General features: G+C 37.1%; 1 protein-coding gene across 4 annotated transcripts in view; it reads right to left on the bottom strand.

Annotated features, from left to right (window-relative positions):
- The window catches only part of LOC101863091 (beta-amyrin 28-monooxygenase), a 26,502-nt gene that overhangs the window by 3,346 nt on the left and 7,116 nt on the right, over positions 1-16,040 (bottom strand). For all 4 annotated transcript variants that reach the window (XM_005094076.3, XM_005094078.3, XM_013080108.2 and 1 more), the window contains 8 exons: positions 11,689-11,766; positions 10,593-10,677; positions 8,860-8,895; positions 7,294-7,430; positions 6,549-6,628; positions 3,627-3,821; positions 2,798-2,908; positions 826-953 (listed from right to left, as the gene is read on the bottom strand). In XM_005094076.3, coding sequence (XP_005094133.1) covers positions 826-953; positions 2,798-2,908; positions 3,627-3,821; positions 6,549-6,628; positions 7,294-7,430; positions 8,860-8,895; positions 10,593-10,677; positions 11,689-11,766 — 850 coding nt within the window. The remainder of the gene's footprint in view (positions 1-825; positions 954-2,797; positions 2,909-3,626; positions 3,822-6,548; positions 6,629-7,293; positions 7,431-8,859; positions 8,896-10,592; positions 10,678-11,688; positions 11,767-16,040) is intronic.

Genomic DNA, 16,040 nt, shown 5'->3' with positions numbered 1-16,040 from the left:
CCCCTCCCACACACACACACACACTTTTATTTAAATACACTAAAAGACATAGACGTAACCCACCAGCAATGACTTAAATTATGACGCATGTTACTAAGTCAAAAATTGTTTCGCTAGATTAAAGGAGATTTGAGCAATGAACAATTTCCATGATAGCAAGTTAGAGCACCATATTGACTGTGATGTGGACAAGGTCAAGAGAATTCAACCCCTGGTCTTTTTGCCAAAAGTAATCAGCAACTGCTGTCCATTGGACTTCAAAGTACTATCAAAAGTACTCACACTACACTATTCATCATCATCTAGTGCCAGATCTGCGACAGCCATCGGCGATAACGGTTCTCCATTCATTCCTTCCCTTGGAAGCTCTTAAAAAAGCTACGTTTCCCTGATCTTTCCCTGTTACCCATTGGTTTAGGTTCCCTAAGTAGGTTGCTCTGGGCCTATCCCTGCCTCGTTAGCCTTGAATTTTGCCAGTGAGAGCTAGATGTTCAAGACCCGTATGTCTATTCAGGTGTCCCAAAAACTACATAAGTCGTTTCCTGATTGTTTTTAACAGTGAGCGTCCCACGTGGGCTTCTTCAAGTACTACCTTATTTGATTTCTTTTTCTTCCATGATACTCTTAGCAGTCTCCTAAGAAACCACATTTCTGTTGCTTATATTTTATTTTCACTACACCACACTATTACAGAGTGTTAAATTGGTAGGACTGGCATCCATTTATAGGAAGAGACCTTTCCCTTTAAAAAAAGAATAAATAAATAAATAAATAAATAAATAAATAAATAAATAAATAAATAAATAAATAAATAAAATGTTGCACCTTTCATCCCAGCGTTCTGGCAAAAATTGATCTGGATGGTCAAACACAGCCGAGTCTCTGTGAGCCGGTTGAGTCATGTACACAACTGCATGGCCTTTAGGAACAGCATATCCAGCTATCACACACTTCTGGGGGAGCAAAACCATTCCAACAAAAAATAAGAAACTCAAAATTTTTTAGGTACCGTATTTTACAATCATATTTGCTTTAAAAAAGTGAAGCACACTGGCACAATAACAATACTTTAGTTCAGGGAATAAGGACAGACGGACAGAAACAACAGAAGGAATGGATAGAAGAGGGAACTAGCAGTAGGGCCATCCAACCACTCATTATATTCACAGTCACTTTCAAAACACAAGATGCTTGATAATGTCATATGGATAGTACAAGAATTCATTCAACACATTCATTTTCTTATCTCCGTTACTTCAAAATTTAGCTGAACACTTTTGTATCATTAACTGTAGTAGCCTGACTGGTTATGAGATTGCCCTGGAAACTTGTTTTTAAAAAAAAATTAGAAACTGATAGTGAAAGTTTGAACCTAAGAAGAATGACACAACATTCCTTGCTCTTCCTGAAATTCTAGAAGATCTCCTCATCAAGAATCCTGACTAAATGTGAAAATGTTCATATTTTCAAATTTTCATATCCTGTATTGTAACCCTGTGAACCCTTGCCACCGGTACACCGGTGACGCATAAAACTGCCCGTATGCCTAGCCACCGATACAGCGGTAGGCGAGACCCCATCCCCAACCCGGCCTGCCTGAGACAAAGCACGCATGGAAAACAGCGTTAACTACACAGGGAGGTATTGATTTTTTAAAAGATCTTTCTGAATGAGATGCTCGTATTGACAAGGGCTACCCTGAGTGGGATATGGAATGTGATTCTGACGATCATATGAATGTTAGTAATATATCACTCAGGAGCTCAGGCAGAGGGGCATGGTAGCCTCAGGAAGTCAGGGCTCAAAGGGTTAAAGTTAATACATTCAAATTACTATCAACAACATCAGCTTAGTAAAAATCACAGAAAACTTACATCTTCACATGAGGACCAGTACATTTTTGTATGTAAAGAGAAGTACACAGACACAACAACTGCATTCAGTTTGAGTTGGAGTAAAGAGAAGTACATCCATACAATAATGGTCATTGAGTGCTGAGAATAAGTAAGACAGAAACAACAGAGAGAAAGTAAAAACGTAGGACCAGTGGCACAGCCATCTAAGGCTGAGAATAAGAAAGACAAATGGACAAAAACATTAGAGGGCAAGAACAGAAGTAGATCTCGCCACTGACACCCTCTAAACATCCATCATGAGGACATAACATTCATAAAAGACAATGAAGTAAAAAGTAAATGAAAAAATGCAATGATTTCCTTTGTTCATTAACGGCACATGGGTAATAACATTCAATCTAAGTTATGCCAGTTTATGAACTTGGATTTATAAAATGACAAAAGAGTACACATACACTGTCCTGTTCAGAATTCAAATCATAGTAAGCATAAATTTAAATAACGTTTTTCCTTTGTTCTGTCTCTTTTGAATATGAGCTTCAGTTTACAGAAGATATGCATGATAGTAACGATACAATTTTGCAAGGACACAGAGCAGTGCACTAATAACACTGAAAAGAAGAAGGAGAAGACCACATTAAAACATCTCCAATTCCCTTCCACCCTAAGCACACATACAAATCAAGCTCTCTTTTTTCAAATGCCTTCACGCAGAAAATGAGCTACATCCTTAACAAAACCCTAGTAACCATAAAGGACAGGGAAAACATAGCAGATTTGTATAGAAATGAGAAGAATAATGAAACCCTAGCAATCATACGGGGTATAGTAAACACAGCAAAGGAGGTGTGTATGGAGGCAAAACTGAGAACAAAATAGAAAGAGAAAAATCAACAAGGAAGAGACTCAGATACTTGAGAAAGTTACCTTTAATGCATTACCTTTTTCACCATTCGTCTCCCCCCAAGTAAGGGTGGATGTAATCGTTGCGTTTCCAGAATAAGATTGTCAAGGAATTTTGGTTCTTTTTTCGCTTTTTCCTGCCACTGAAACTGATGAAGGAACATAAACAGTTATAAAAACTAAAATTCTATTTCCATCCCTAGCTAGCTGGAACATAGCAAGCACACAATATCAAAGTGAATTGAAGGAACTATTTCTCGCTGCTATACTACAAGACCATGCATGCAAACTCAAAATCTAAGTGTCATCACTTGAATCTTCATTTATTACACCAGAGCTCATCTCTAAATTGAAACTTCAATAAGCTTGATGTGTACTTTAAATGAGTTAAAAGCCTCATGAGAAGCAAATAGATAATTTTGAATGCAGTCATTAAACTTTTGAGTTTTCATTGATTCAGATTTTGCTTGGATGGACTCTAGTTCCATACATCAGCAGGATAAAGGGACGTAGACGGAAGGCACAGGAAGCACCACGACAAAATATCACAGAGGCTAAGGCTTAAATGAGTGGCAGCCTACACTGTCAGTGTCAGTGGTTGTGGGAGAGTAACCTATTCGCACACACACACACACACACCTGGTGTCTTAATACGTTTATAAGTTTAACTGATCCCAAAAGGTTCTGCTGCACTTGCTTATTCTTTATTTGAATGTAAAGAGAATTGTGTTCGAGTAAAAAGGAGCACCTTTGTGTAATTACAGTCATTTAGTGCTGGGTAAAAGCAAGAAAGACAGACAGAAACAGCAGAGGGGAAAGAAAAGCAATAGGACCTAACAGTGGCACCCTCTAAACTCCCTTACTTACTCTGTCAGGATTCCCCATCTCGATGCAGACAGATGTACAAATGGAGGATAAGACTTTTGGTACCAATGCAGAGGTGAAGAGCAGCAAGTGTTGGTTCACGGCTGTCTCATCAAACTCTTCAATACTTTTCATGTGATGAGGGAATCCACAGGTGACTTTGTTTTTCTGAGAGCTGATCAACTCCAACAGCTTGGCCTGCAATAACAAATGAAGACCAAATAATGATGCTTGTGAAAAGAAAAGCCCTTCTAACACAATAAAGGTCATTTTGTGCTAGGAAAAAGCAAGACAGACAGAAACAGCCAGAAATTAAGGAAGAAGGACCTCTATCCACAAGCTAGTTCAGGAGAATGATTACTTAGCTCTGAGTAAAGAGAAGTACATCAACACAATAGCAGTCAATAAGTATTGGGAAAAAGCTAGATATTGCCATTGTCATAAACAAAATGAATGAGGACAAAAAAAGTAGGACCTACCAGCAGCCCCCTCCAACCACCCATGAATGTGTTAAGAAGAATGATTATTTTGCAGCGAGTATAAAGCATAAACATGATGGTGGTTGTTTAGTGCAGGAGAAGAAAAAGACAGGAAAACACAAAAATAAAAGCTGGAAAGAAACGAAGTAAGATCTACCAGCAGTGCACTCCAACCACCTGCTCCAAATATGTAAACATTTGACTAATTATACAAGTTTTAACACATGAGGGAAAAAACAGAACGCAAAAGGTTCATATTTCATAAATTCTTTGGAATCTTTAATCAAGTAGTGACGAACAGTAGTAACAAGTGGGCGATCAAAACATGTGAGAGTCCCCAAGAGATGAAGACTATTTTCAAGGCGTGATAGTTTAATAATATGAGTACCAGCAATGTACCTGGCTTTCATCACTTGTCATCCTACTAGTCCGGACAGACCATTGAGTTACACCTTGGTGACCAACCATCATGTGGTGGGCATATTGGTCAGGAACACGACTACCAACTATATTTTCTGAGAAACCATACCCATCAATAAGATCTTGGGAATAATTCTAGTATATGTGCAAGAACGAATGAACAAAGAATCTGTTTCCATTTGTTTAAGAGGAGGGGGCGGCAGCTGAAAGGGAGCTGAAAATTATTGGTTTTGAGGTTTTTTTTGTCTTTTTCAGCCTCTCTCATAACTATTTCATCACATAAGAACCCCCCCCCCCCCCCCCCCCAATAACTCTTATTTTGTCATATATCAGGAATTTTAGGTGGTAGTTGCCACCATCATATCCTCTTTAAGACATAAAACAGGTAAGAAATTTGTACATTGAAAGAAATTCACAAATAAATCAAGTGAGTTGTTTCACAGGATATATAAAAATACTCCATTGAACAGCAAAATTGTGAGGCCCTTGTTCAGATGGATGCAAAGAAAAAAAAATTAATTTAAGGCAAGCATTAATAAATTTTAGTATTTTTGCATCTCATGACAACAGTACTTTGAAACATGACTACAGTGACATTGAAGGGTCATAAAAATAACATGTTTGAAGAATTTTTAAAATTTTTGCAAAAAATGTGGGCATCTTGAATTTTTTTATTATTTCACATTTTCTCATTTCTTAAAAATTAAAAAAACTATTCAAGATATAGCCTGCAGATTTGCAGTGTACATACATAACAAACTGGAAGGTGTCATAACGAAAATATAACATGATATTTTGGACTATTTTATGTGTATTTTGAAAAAAAAACATACACATTATTTTAAAAACACCCTACTAACACAGCCAAGCATTTTGTCAAAATCAAAGACAATATGCTCTTATAAATGTCATTTAGACACCATTTCTACACGTCCTTGCAAAATATCATATAAATATCTTGGAAAACAACTTGGCAAGAGAAAAGCTTAAGTGACCGATGCTGAAATGCCAAAGGGAGGCACACAATGAAATGACTGCGTCATCTGCTTTTACGGAAACTCAGGAATCTATTTGGCAGGGTCTGGTGACCTATTTCAATGGTTTACAGTGTTTTTGAATGAATGTGAACGTTGCTGGGAGTTATTTTACCAGATTGAGCACTAAATGCAGTTTTCAGTTGCATACAGCATGCCAACCTTCTATTCAAAGTAACATATGGTTGCTACAGTATTTTGTAACTCAAAACTAACAACGTAGGACTTTTTTGTGATCCTAAAAGATCACCCCTAGCTTACAAAAACAGAAAATGTGTATATTTATGGTGTTTTCTAAGCTTTGGAAACATAAGGAACATGTAATGTAATGGTCTAACATTATTTCTAGCCCAAAATCTGGAAATCGATTTTTCAAGCCAAAAATATTTTTTTAATGTATTAGTGCTTGCCTTAAAACAAGAAACAATTTATGAAAGAGAAATATCACATGATCAGGGAAATAGAAAGCAAATGGACCACAAGAAAAAAAAAATAGGAAGGTTGGAGGGAGGGGAAAAGGAACACAAGTCAGAGACAATTGTTCAGGATGCTTGCTGAAGAAGAATAATGACTGAAACATTCAGTGCATATTTTTTGTCATATTTGAGGCTCTCAAAGTAACAGTTTGGTGATTCATCTTTTTTCCTACATGATCTGACCAAACATTATATTAAAATATAGGTGTTTTAACGCGCCCCTCCACACAATTTAGATCATTTAGGAGGTAGGCTTCCAACCCTGCTTGTCAGAGCCAACCCAGGCTGAGAAGAATATGACATCTTTGCAGAAAGACCGAGACACCCAATAAAAACGTTTCCCGACTGGGAATACAACTCTCGTCTCCTGTTTAAAAAAAGTGAAGCACATAACTACTACACAACAGATGCTGGTGACCAAATGACAGAAAAATAACACATCTTAAAGATCATATATAATATAAGATAATACCATAAAAAAAAATTTTTTAAAGAAGTCTACAGTAAATTTTTTACCTTTGCCTTCAATGCTTTGCTGAATGTGGACTGTGTCCCAGTCCCTGGAAGCTTCAAATCCACAGGTACCGACACAATACCTGGTTATAAATAACAGAACACAATGATGTGACCTATCAGCATTCTCAAAGGCATGTTATTAAATCATAATAAATGAAACTGTACCCCAGAATGAACAGAAAGATATAAAGGATAGGACATCAAGAAATGCTTAATAACTTGAGACAAAATGTAAATCATTTCACAACCGAAGCAGTTATTTCCTGGCAAGGACACCAGCCCAAGAAGAAATAGGTTCTGAAAAGTACCGTATGAGAAAAAAATCTCCACTCATTCTAGAATCCAAACACTGACTTTTTCATCTCAGCAAAATTCATAACACCATGACAGCTTTTCTTAAAAGTAATCCAGTTAGATTAAAGTAGTGTTTTATATCATTGGATTCTATTTGAAGTGTCTATTTAATGGACAAAATATTTCTTTTAAAATTGTAACAGTGCTGAGACCTTCTTCAGGAGTCACATCTGATACAGACATTGTCGATCATTGTTCACAATTCATGCTCTTTTTAAAATCTTGTATTTTTCTGGGGGGCTTTTTAAATGTCACCTGTGACTACAGTTTGGAAAACTATAGCTCAACAGGGATACATAAAGCCTGTACAGGCTTTTAAAAATCAACACAAGAATTGAAAGTTCCAGAGGAGTTCAAATCATAAGTAAAAGCGAATGGGGGAGACCCATACCATGCCAGTGATCTGAAGTTAATCCCTTCCACAGTTCAGCAGTTTCTTCGTTCTCTGAGAACTCCACACCAAGAAAAAGGGTGAGACACACTTCAGTAAAAAGATCCTTGAAAAACTGGTAAAGGCAAAATGGACTCCTGCAAGAAAGATGCAAAAAAATAGTCATGTCGACTATCAAAAGTATATCTGTAAACACTCATGACACTCATGGAAAACCAAACATATTTTCATTCCTGTAACAAAAGACAGTAAAAAAGGAAAAGACATCAAAGAGACATTCCTTAATAAAAATGGAACACAATGAATTAAAGTTTAAAAAATAACAGCAAATGCGAATGTAGATTTTATACATGACATTCATATCATAAGCCAAGGATATCTGAAAAGTCTCTTTACACACATTGATAAACAAAACACCTCCTTAACCCTGTGAACCCGAGTGGCACCCTGAGGGTGATTATGTTCAACGCTAGTATACCGAGTAGCACCATGAGGGTGATTATGTTCAACGCTAATATACCGAGTTGCACCATGAGGGTGATTATATTCAACGCTAGTATACCGAGTAGCACCATGAGGGTGATTATGTTCCACGCTAGTATACCGAGTAGCACCATGAGGGTGATTATGTTCAACGCTAGTATACCGAGTAGCACCATGAGGGTGATTATGTTCCATGCTAATATACCGAGTAGCACCATGAGGGTGATTATGTTCCACGCTAATATACCGAGTAGCACCATGAGGGTGATTATGTTCCACGCTAATATACCGAGTAGCTCCATGAGGGTGATTATGTACCACGATAATATACAGAGTAGCACCATGAGGGCGATTATGTTCAGCGCTAATATACCGAGTAGCACCCTGAGGGCAATAGCGCTCCTTGCAGGGGTTAGGCAGCCACAAGGTGCCAGGTGCAGGGGCTGGGTTGCAGAGGGGGCCAGGGTCCAGAGGGTTATGAGGCTGCTACATACATAACTGCACAACTAGCATTTTTTACTCTGCCTTTATTTCAAATGATTGTAGGGGCTACCAGTTTGATAGAAAACTAACATGACTTCGACAAGAAAGATTGGTCATCAGTAAATCCCTCCATTTTTTTCTTAAGACAGGTTTCCGTCGTGGGCAGGTTTCCCTCAAGGACAGGATTCCGATAAGGCAGGTTCAAAGGTATTTTTTTATGTTGAGGTCATCCAGCCTCTTGCATCTTAAACAATTCATTCATCAGAATAAGTATAGAGTATTGATGTTGGAATTGTTTGACTCGAGGTCTCGAAAAAAAACCCAACACTGGTAGTTGATGCTGAAACTCAGCTAAGGATATGCAAGTCTTTCCATAAAACACTTTTTTTGCAGAAATTTTAATAGCTAAAAAAACAACAACAACAGAAATGTTCAAAATAGTAGGAATCAAACAGAAACATAGAAGGTTGCCACCACTTTATCCTGAAAATCAGAATAATCAATATTCACTTCAAGGGTGAGGTAACTTTTTAAATCCTTATCCAGATCAAAATTATACTATTGGCTAAACATATAATTTTAAAAAAATCAAATCCTTACCCAGCATTGAGAGTGGACATCTTTTTTACTAAGATCCTGTAAAAGAATAAAAATAAAGATAATTGACAACTTTCTCTGTATGTGCATATTTGTTTAGTGTTGTTATATATATGATCTAAGAAAAGTAATTCTGATTTGCTCAATTTTTTTAGTAAAGAGGTGCACATTGACACCATAACAGTCATTCAGCACTAGGGTAAATGTAAGGAAGATTAACAGAAACCACACGCGGATGGAAAAGGAGTACGACCCACCAGTGGCACCCTCTAACCACCTGCTGTATTATTCTGAACTGTACCCAACACTCTGTATTAAAACTAGTGTATGGAATATCATTTTAATAACCAACGGTAGTTAAAAATAAAAGTAATGAATATAATTGAAAACGTGTTCTATAATAGGCCTATATTATGCCATATCTAAAAGCATTAAAACTAAAGCAATGAGTTTCTCCATTATAACTAGTATCACAGTAAATGATGACATCTCACATGCTGGTACTCATTCTGGTTGTGTTATACGCGTCACAGCGCAGTGGAACCAGGTGCTCGTCAACTTTTGGGCATGTGGAGTTATTTGTATCATTTTAAAGCTTGTTCCTTTGCTTTGCTATCGATGAAAAAGATACCCAATATTTTGAATAGAAGTCAAGATATGTGACTGTAGAAGGTGGGGGTCACCTGGTTTCAGAGGTAAAATAGCCGCCAAGGTTTGGTGACTTCCATAGCTTGAGAGCCCTTGAAAACTGAAAATTAAGATTTTTGTGCCTTTAAGGCCACAAACGAGTTTTTGGAGTCCAGTTTGGGTCCAATGTCTTTTGGGTTTTAAGAAACTTCCCTTGAAAATTATGTGCAAAATCGAATGGCAGTACTCCCAAAGCTCTACTTCATATAGACAGCTCCATAAAGTTTGTAACAATGTGAGTCAATACATTGCTTTAAAGCAATTTTGAGATGTTTTAACTCTTTTCCTCAAGATGTTCATTTCTTGGCTTTAAAAGCTAAAAACTAAAAAAAACATTCAAGATAAAAATATGAAACGTGGAGGGTAAGTGCACCATACAATTCAAAATAAAATGACGCTAGCTTTTCTAATTTAAAAAAAATAAATATTTTAAATGATTTTTTTACTTTGTTATGCTGACTATTTTTTGTCATTCGCTAATATGCAAGTCTTCTTAAAATAATAAAATTATTAATATTTACAATTTCAAGAAAAGCTAGTGTCATTTTCTTAAGATTTGGGTGCAGATTACAAATATGTAATTAGTTCATAGATACCACGGATCTTTCTGAGTTTTTAGCTTTTGAAAATGGTCCTTTAGATAGCCCAAATTCACTCTAATTTGCCATTTCTGTGATTATGTAACTGATAATGATTCCCAAAACTGAATATTTTTAATCATTGAATGGAATACTTCATGAAAATTAGGAAAAAAAAAAAAAAACAGGTAAAAATCACTTAATTGTAGATTTTGGTGCTAAGAAATAGAGTGTGGCCTTAATTATAATTTTAAAGTAATATCCACACGGAAATTATGTGTTCTTTAATGGACAAAAAGGGTGTTGAGCAAAAAACAAAAAAAATTCGATAAAAATGGCAAAACCAGTGAAAAAATGCCAATTTTTTCCGTTTAAATGATTTGACAAGTGCCTGATTCCACCATGATGCCTCACACACCATTTTAGCATGTACTTATTACATGTAAATTTACTCGGTCACACAACACATACCTTTGAAGTGTCTCCTCATATTCACTTAAACACTGAGAGGTCATCAGCTGGCTCAGTGAATGCCGAAAACCAACAGCCATCTCATCTGAAACAACCCACATTGGTGACTTGAGAGGAGACTGCCATAGTTCATGTGTGCTAAAGGTCACAGTAATACTGATCGTTGAGAAAGATAAAACTGAGATAGTGCTTCTCAGGAAAGATTGACCAGACCACTGAGGGATGACTAACGACAAAACACTATTAACTGATTCTGATTTTACAAGAAAGGTCAAAATCAGGAGGAAATAAAGACCAAAAAAACCGAAACTGAACGAGGAACAAAGTAAGTGTAGGATTGTGAAGAACTAATGGTTTGTAACAACCTTTGATGTCAACACATACGTCTTAAGGTGTACAAGAATTTCTTGACGAAAAATCATCAAGGTTTAAAATGTCTGGAGACAGAATCTTTAAACACATTAAAATCAAGATTTTAAAGGATTTTAGATTTGTAAATTTTTCATTTTAGAGCGTGGATGCAGATAACGATAACAACAAAAGTAAAACATTTTAAAAGGCAGAAACTGTAAACCATACAAGGACACCTGCAAACCAGCCAGACATCCAGCACACATCGAAGCACAAACTGATCACGGACAATGTGTACACACATCTTAGACAATCACAGGAATTCAAACAGATAGTTTAATCATTACTCATTATAAAATATATTATGAATTTACTTCATGCAAGGTTCTAAAAATCACTCTACAGATTCTGAAGTCTGTCTTTAACCCTATCCGTACGTCGTGTTTTACTATGGTATCCATGCGACGTGGGGAACACTGTGCCACCACTTTCCAAAGAGGAAATTTACTCGTTAATCCAATCCGTACGCTTTGAATAGCACTTTGTCAAAATGATTTTTTTAGAAATACTGAAAGTTTCAAAGAGACCTTCGTACTGAAAGTGTTTTAAAATGAGAAGAATACAACCCCGGGGGTACAAAATAACCCCACGGCGTACGGATAGGGTTAAATAATATATCATCATTATTATTATTATTATTTATTATTATACGCTAGGAGTTTATTGCTATAACTTTTTCCCTTACTTGTTGAGAACAAAATGTTATGTCCAAACATCTGTCCCATAAACTGTTCATAGCCCATTTCCAAAGCTTGTTCAGAATCTGAAAGTAAAAAAAAACAAAACCATTAGAAAGCCTGTGCAGAGTGAGTGACATGCATTTATCTTTCACTTTTCTTAGATCAACGAAACACTGTTCTTCGTGAATATTGTCCAACACGATATAGCGACATTATTTCTACAATAGCATAAGCAGGCATGCATTAACAGCTTTTCATACTAGACAGGCATAATTAAAATATTATTTCCCACAGAGCATCATCATTCAAAACCACTGCAGAGACTTAACTGGAACCAAAGCATAAAAATGTTTTTGGTTTTTTTCACAAAGAAAACTCAAGTACATTAGAACATTAAAAAAAAAAAAGTTTTATAGTATTTGGAACACAAATACATCTTAAGAATGCAGGAGGTTAGAGATTAATTGTGTTATTAAAGAGTAACATGAAAAGGAAAGAAAGAACAGAGATAAGGACAACAGATGTTTGGTAGGAATGACAGAGCAAACCAGACAAGAGCACCCATAAACACATACAAACAAGACCAATGAAATGTTTCTTAAATATATACCTACACAGTGAACAGTATCTGTCAATACCAAAAACCAGCTCCAAGAAAAAAGAATACTGAATTACAACAGTAATGAAACATTTTCATAGCACAAATCTCACCTAATTCCTTCCCTGCCACAAGCCACAAAATGAATCTCAAGCAGTCCACGTTTATTGCCATGAGCCACATATTGCGACTCAACGGATTCTTAATCTTTCCCTCCACAAACCAATATTTTTATAATCTCATTTCTTTTTTCCCTTATACTGTTGGATAAAAAAATTCCCTGCGTTTTGATGTACAGCACTTTTAGGTATATATTTAAAATTTTCTGATCGCAAAAAAAAAAGGGAAAACATGACAACCGAAATGGCTTCCTCCCAATGAGAAGAATAGTCTGGTAGGAAAAGAGTTGAAACTTTGAAACAAAAAAGAATTCAAAATATGTAGATAAACAAGTTCTCATAAAAGTTACAAAATCAGAAGATTCACAAAGAGGGGTTATTTTTTCTCATTTTGAAACAAGTTTTCTGTTCTAGTTGCTCTAACATTTATTACTTTTAAGGGGTTTGAAAAAATTGGTTGCCTCAAATATTCTATATGTTAATGGAAAGAAAGATCCATTCCAGTTTGAATACCAAAAAAAAGCAAGTGGCTATTCTCCGGCATCGCGCCGGTCAATTGATCGGAAGCTATTCTCCGGCATCATAACTAGGCCTAGTAAGTCTATCTTTCATTATATTTTATCTATGATAATTGTCTAACATAACTTTATTCATTTATTTCCGTCGTCCATTTGCTTATTTTAAAATAATGATTTTGTTTATTTAAACGAACAAAATTGATTTTGTGTCTAAAATCCTCTCTAGTCATATAGTATAGCTTGCTGTTTAACTTATTTCTTGTTGTAATTTTCGATAAATTTAAGAGATATTTCTCGACTTCAGTGCTTTCTTGTCGTATCTCCATTTTTGTAAACAGTGAAAATGAGAGACTCCTTCTTATGCTCACTCTTTGTTATGAACTCGTGTCACTAGAGGTGAACTCTAGGGCTGGATTCTGCTCGGTTAATCGAAGGCTTGTAAAGCAGCGGAAGTCTTGCGCTAGAGTCTTGCGAGCAGGCTTGTGGTTTGATTTGCCTCCCGCTTGCTACCGGAGGGAACTTCCGGTGAGTTGTGACTCGCGGACAGTCCTGCTGTACTGTGTCGTGACGTCGCGAACTCTCGTGGCAGTGGGCTCAGTACATATTATAGATTCTCTGGTTATTTGCGCTGAGAGGCTTGCACCAAAAGTGCAAGATCGGTTGTTGTTTTTTCATAGTTCGGTTGTAAAAAACAAAAAGCTCTATTCAATGCACTTAAAAATTAATATTGGATAGGCTATTCTTATGATGTTAAGGCCTGTTTATTTTTAATGTGCACGAGCTAAGCGCTTCATCGTCGCACGCAAAAGACCTCAGTTCGATTCCCGTATGGGGAGAAATTTTTACTGAGAACCTCCGTCTTTCTGCTGGGGCGTTGTTCCCTCTCAGCCCAGGTTGGCCCTGACATTGGGTTGAAGTAGGCCTAGCCCGTCTCCTAAATGTTCTGTATTATGTCACTGTGAGTGTAACACATCTACAAAATAGGTTACATACATACGATACAAAAGCCAATCACAACGACCCCTGGAGTTCTCCATTCTAGGGTAATCTAAGTCAACTTATTCTTATTATTACCAGAAACCTAGGTCTCTGTTACTACAATACCACGCTCCCTCTCACTTATCCATTCGCTTAGCTGATCAACGGCGGGAAGTTAAAAATAACTTCAGCTCTCTACGCCTTGCACCAAAACAAGCCCAGCCTCTCCCTTCCTCCACGGTTCAAAGTTCACACAGCGCACAGTACTGTCTTGCTGTTAGAACACATCGGACTGTCTTGTCGCCATCAAGACGGTCCTACGCCATCGAGCCCGTGCCGCTCGTTCGGTGTATCGAGACAGTACAAGTCAGCAGGTCAGGTTTGGAGCTTGTCCTGGGGCAAATCTGTAAGCCTAGCGCAAATCAGTACTGTGTGAATTGTGGGGCCTGTGGCAGCGGACGGGACTTGAGGCTTGCGCAGGCCTCGATTAATCGAGTAAACTACAGCGCCACGCCGCGCAGTGACTCTGTGGGCGAGATCTCTCACTCTCCCCCTCTCTCTTTTTCTGACGTAAGTGGCTTCGCAGATTGCAAGCAGGGTGGGGATGATGAGGGGGCCTGACACGAGTGGCTTCGCGGATTGCTAGTTGCTGTGGACTTGAAGTTTAGACTAGACAAAGGAGGTTACAGTTTGCGCTAGACTCAACTTATCATGCTGGTGATTTGATTTGATGATTTGACCTACTGATTTGAGGCTTGTGACTTGAACTAGGGGCTTGTGAGCACGAGCGGGTTTGCTACCGGGGTACAGCCCTAGTGAACACATTTCTTCTAGCACCCAACATAATTCTAAATTGGAGGAATTGAGGCAGTTTGTGTCTGAAAACCTATCGTCTGTACATGTATCAATGGAAGTGGCAAAGTTGTGGGAATTTTTTTCCAAGACAAACAGATGAGGGAGGTATTTTCAAATCTGCGCCGACAAATTATTAGTAATAAACTGGCAGCGTGGTGCCAGAGAATAGCTTCTGATCTATTGACCGGCGCGACGCCGGAGAATAGCCACTTGCAAAAAAAAAAAAGAATGAAAAAGTTACAATACTCGTTTTGTGCCTCTCAACACTGAACAGCCTTGAAACACCTGCAACTTTCGCGCAAGTACTTTTTGTTGATTTTTCTCAGTATATAATACAATTCAACAACATACTGTCACTGAAAAACTTCTAAATCTAAGAGTCAATCATTTTAATGCAGCATGGGTCTTGGAATCTTTGACAGGCAGACTAAAATATGTTAAGCTGAACAGGACAAAATCTGACAAGTATAATGCATTATAACTCTGGCAGTCCCCATGAATGTGTTTTGTCACCAGTTTAGTAAACAATATATGCCAACAGTTATGGAAGTTAAGTATGAAACGATACACTAAATAAAATTCTCAGATGACTGCGATATAATTGAACTAATAAGCCTCAATGAAAAAGGGTGTCTTGAAAAAATATGTATGGTTATTTAATGGAGCAATTCAATTTTTTTAGAAGTGAACCTCTCTAAGACAAAGGAAATGATTTTTGATTTTGAAAAGAAAACCAACCATTCCACCTTTTGTAATTGAACAAAGAACAATTGAAATCACAAATTTGTACAAATATCTAGGTCTCACAATTAACAACAAAATGACCTGGCAGAATCACACTAACAATATTATTGAAAAGATAAATAAGAGGTTGTTCTTTCTGAGGAAACTTAGGTCCCTCAATCTGAATATACCCATCCTCCAAATATAAACTTTGATAAATTTTAGTATATTATCTTGTTCTGGTACCAATTTGGGAAAACTGCCAAAATAAAAATAAACAATTTGATGAGAAAGGCATCAAGAACAATTGGCAGAGAACTGAATAACTATTTAGTCTCTTTTCAAGACAAACGTTCTAAAAGGGCAGCAATAATGTAAAGTGACCATAGCCACCCACTGACATAGAAATTTCCATTATTTATCTGCAGTAAATGATTATTTCCAAGAAAGCAAGAACACGTGAATACTGAAATTCACCCATACCAACTACAGAGAGTTTACTGAACAAGAGAAAAATTTAAGAGGGAGAGAGGGAGAGAGGGAGAGAGGGAGAGAGGGAGAGAGAG

Source organism: Aplysia californica, unplaced genomic scaffold (genome assembly GCF_000002075.1).
Source record: "Aplysia californica isolate F4 #8 unplaced genomic scaffold, AplCal3.0 scaffold00075, whole genome shotgun sequence".
Lineage (NCBI taxonomy): Eukaryota > Metazoa > Mollusca > Gastropoda > Aplysiida > Aplysiidae > Aplysia > Aplysia californica.
This window is presented reverse-complemented; position numbering and strand designations above follow the sequence as displayed.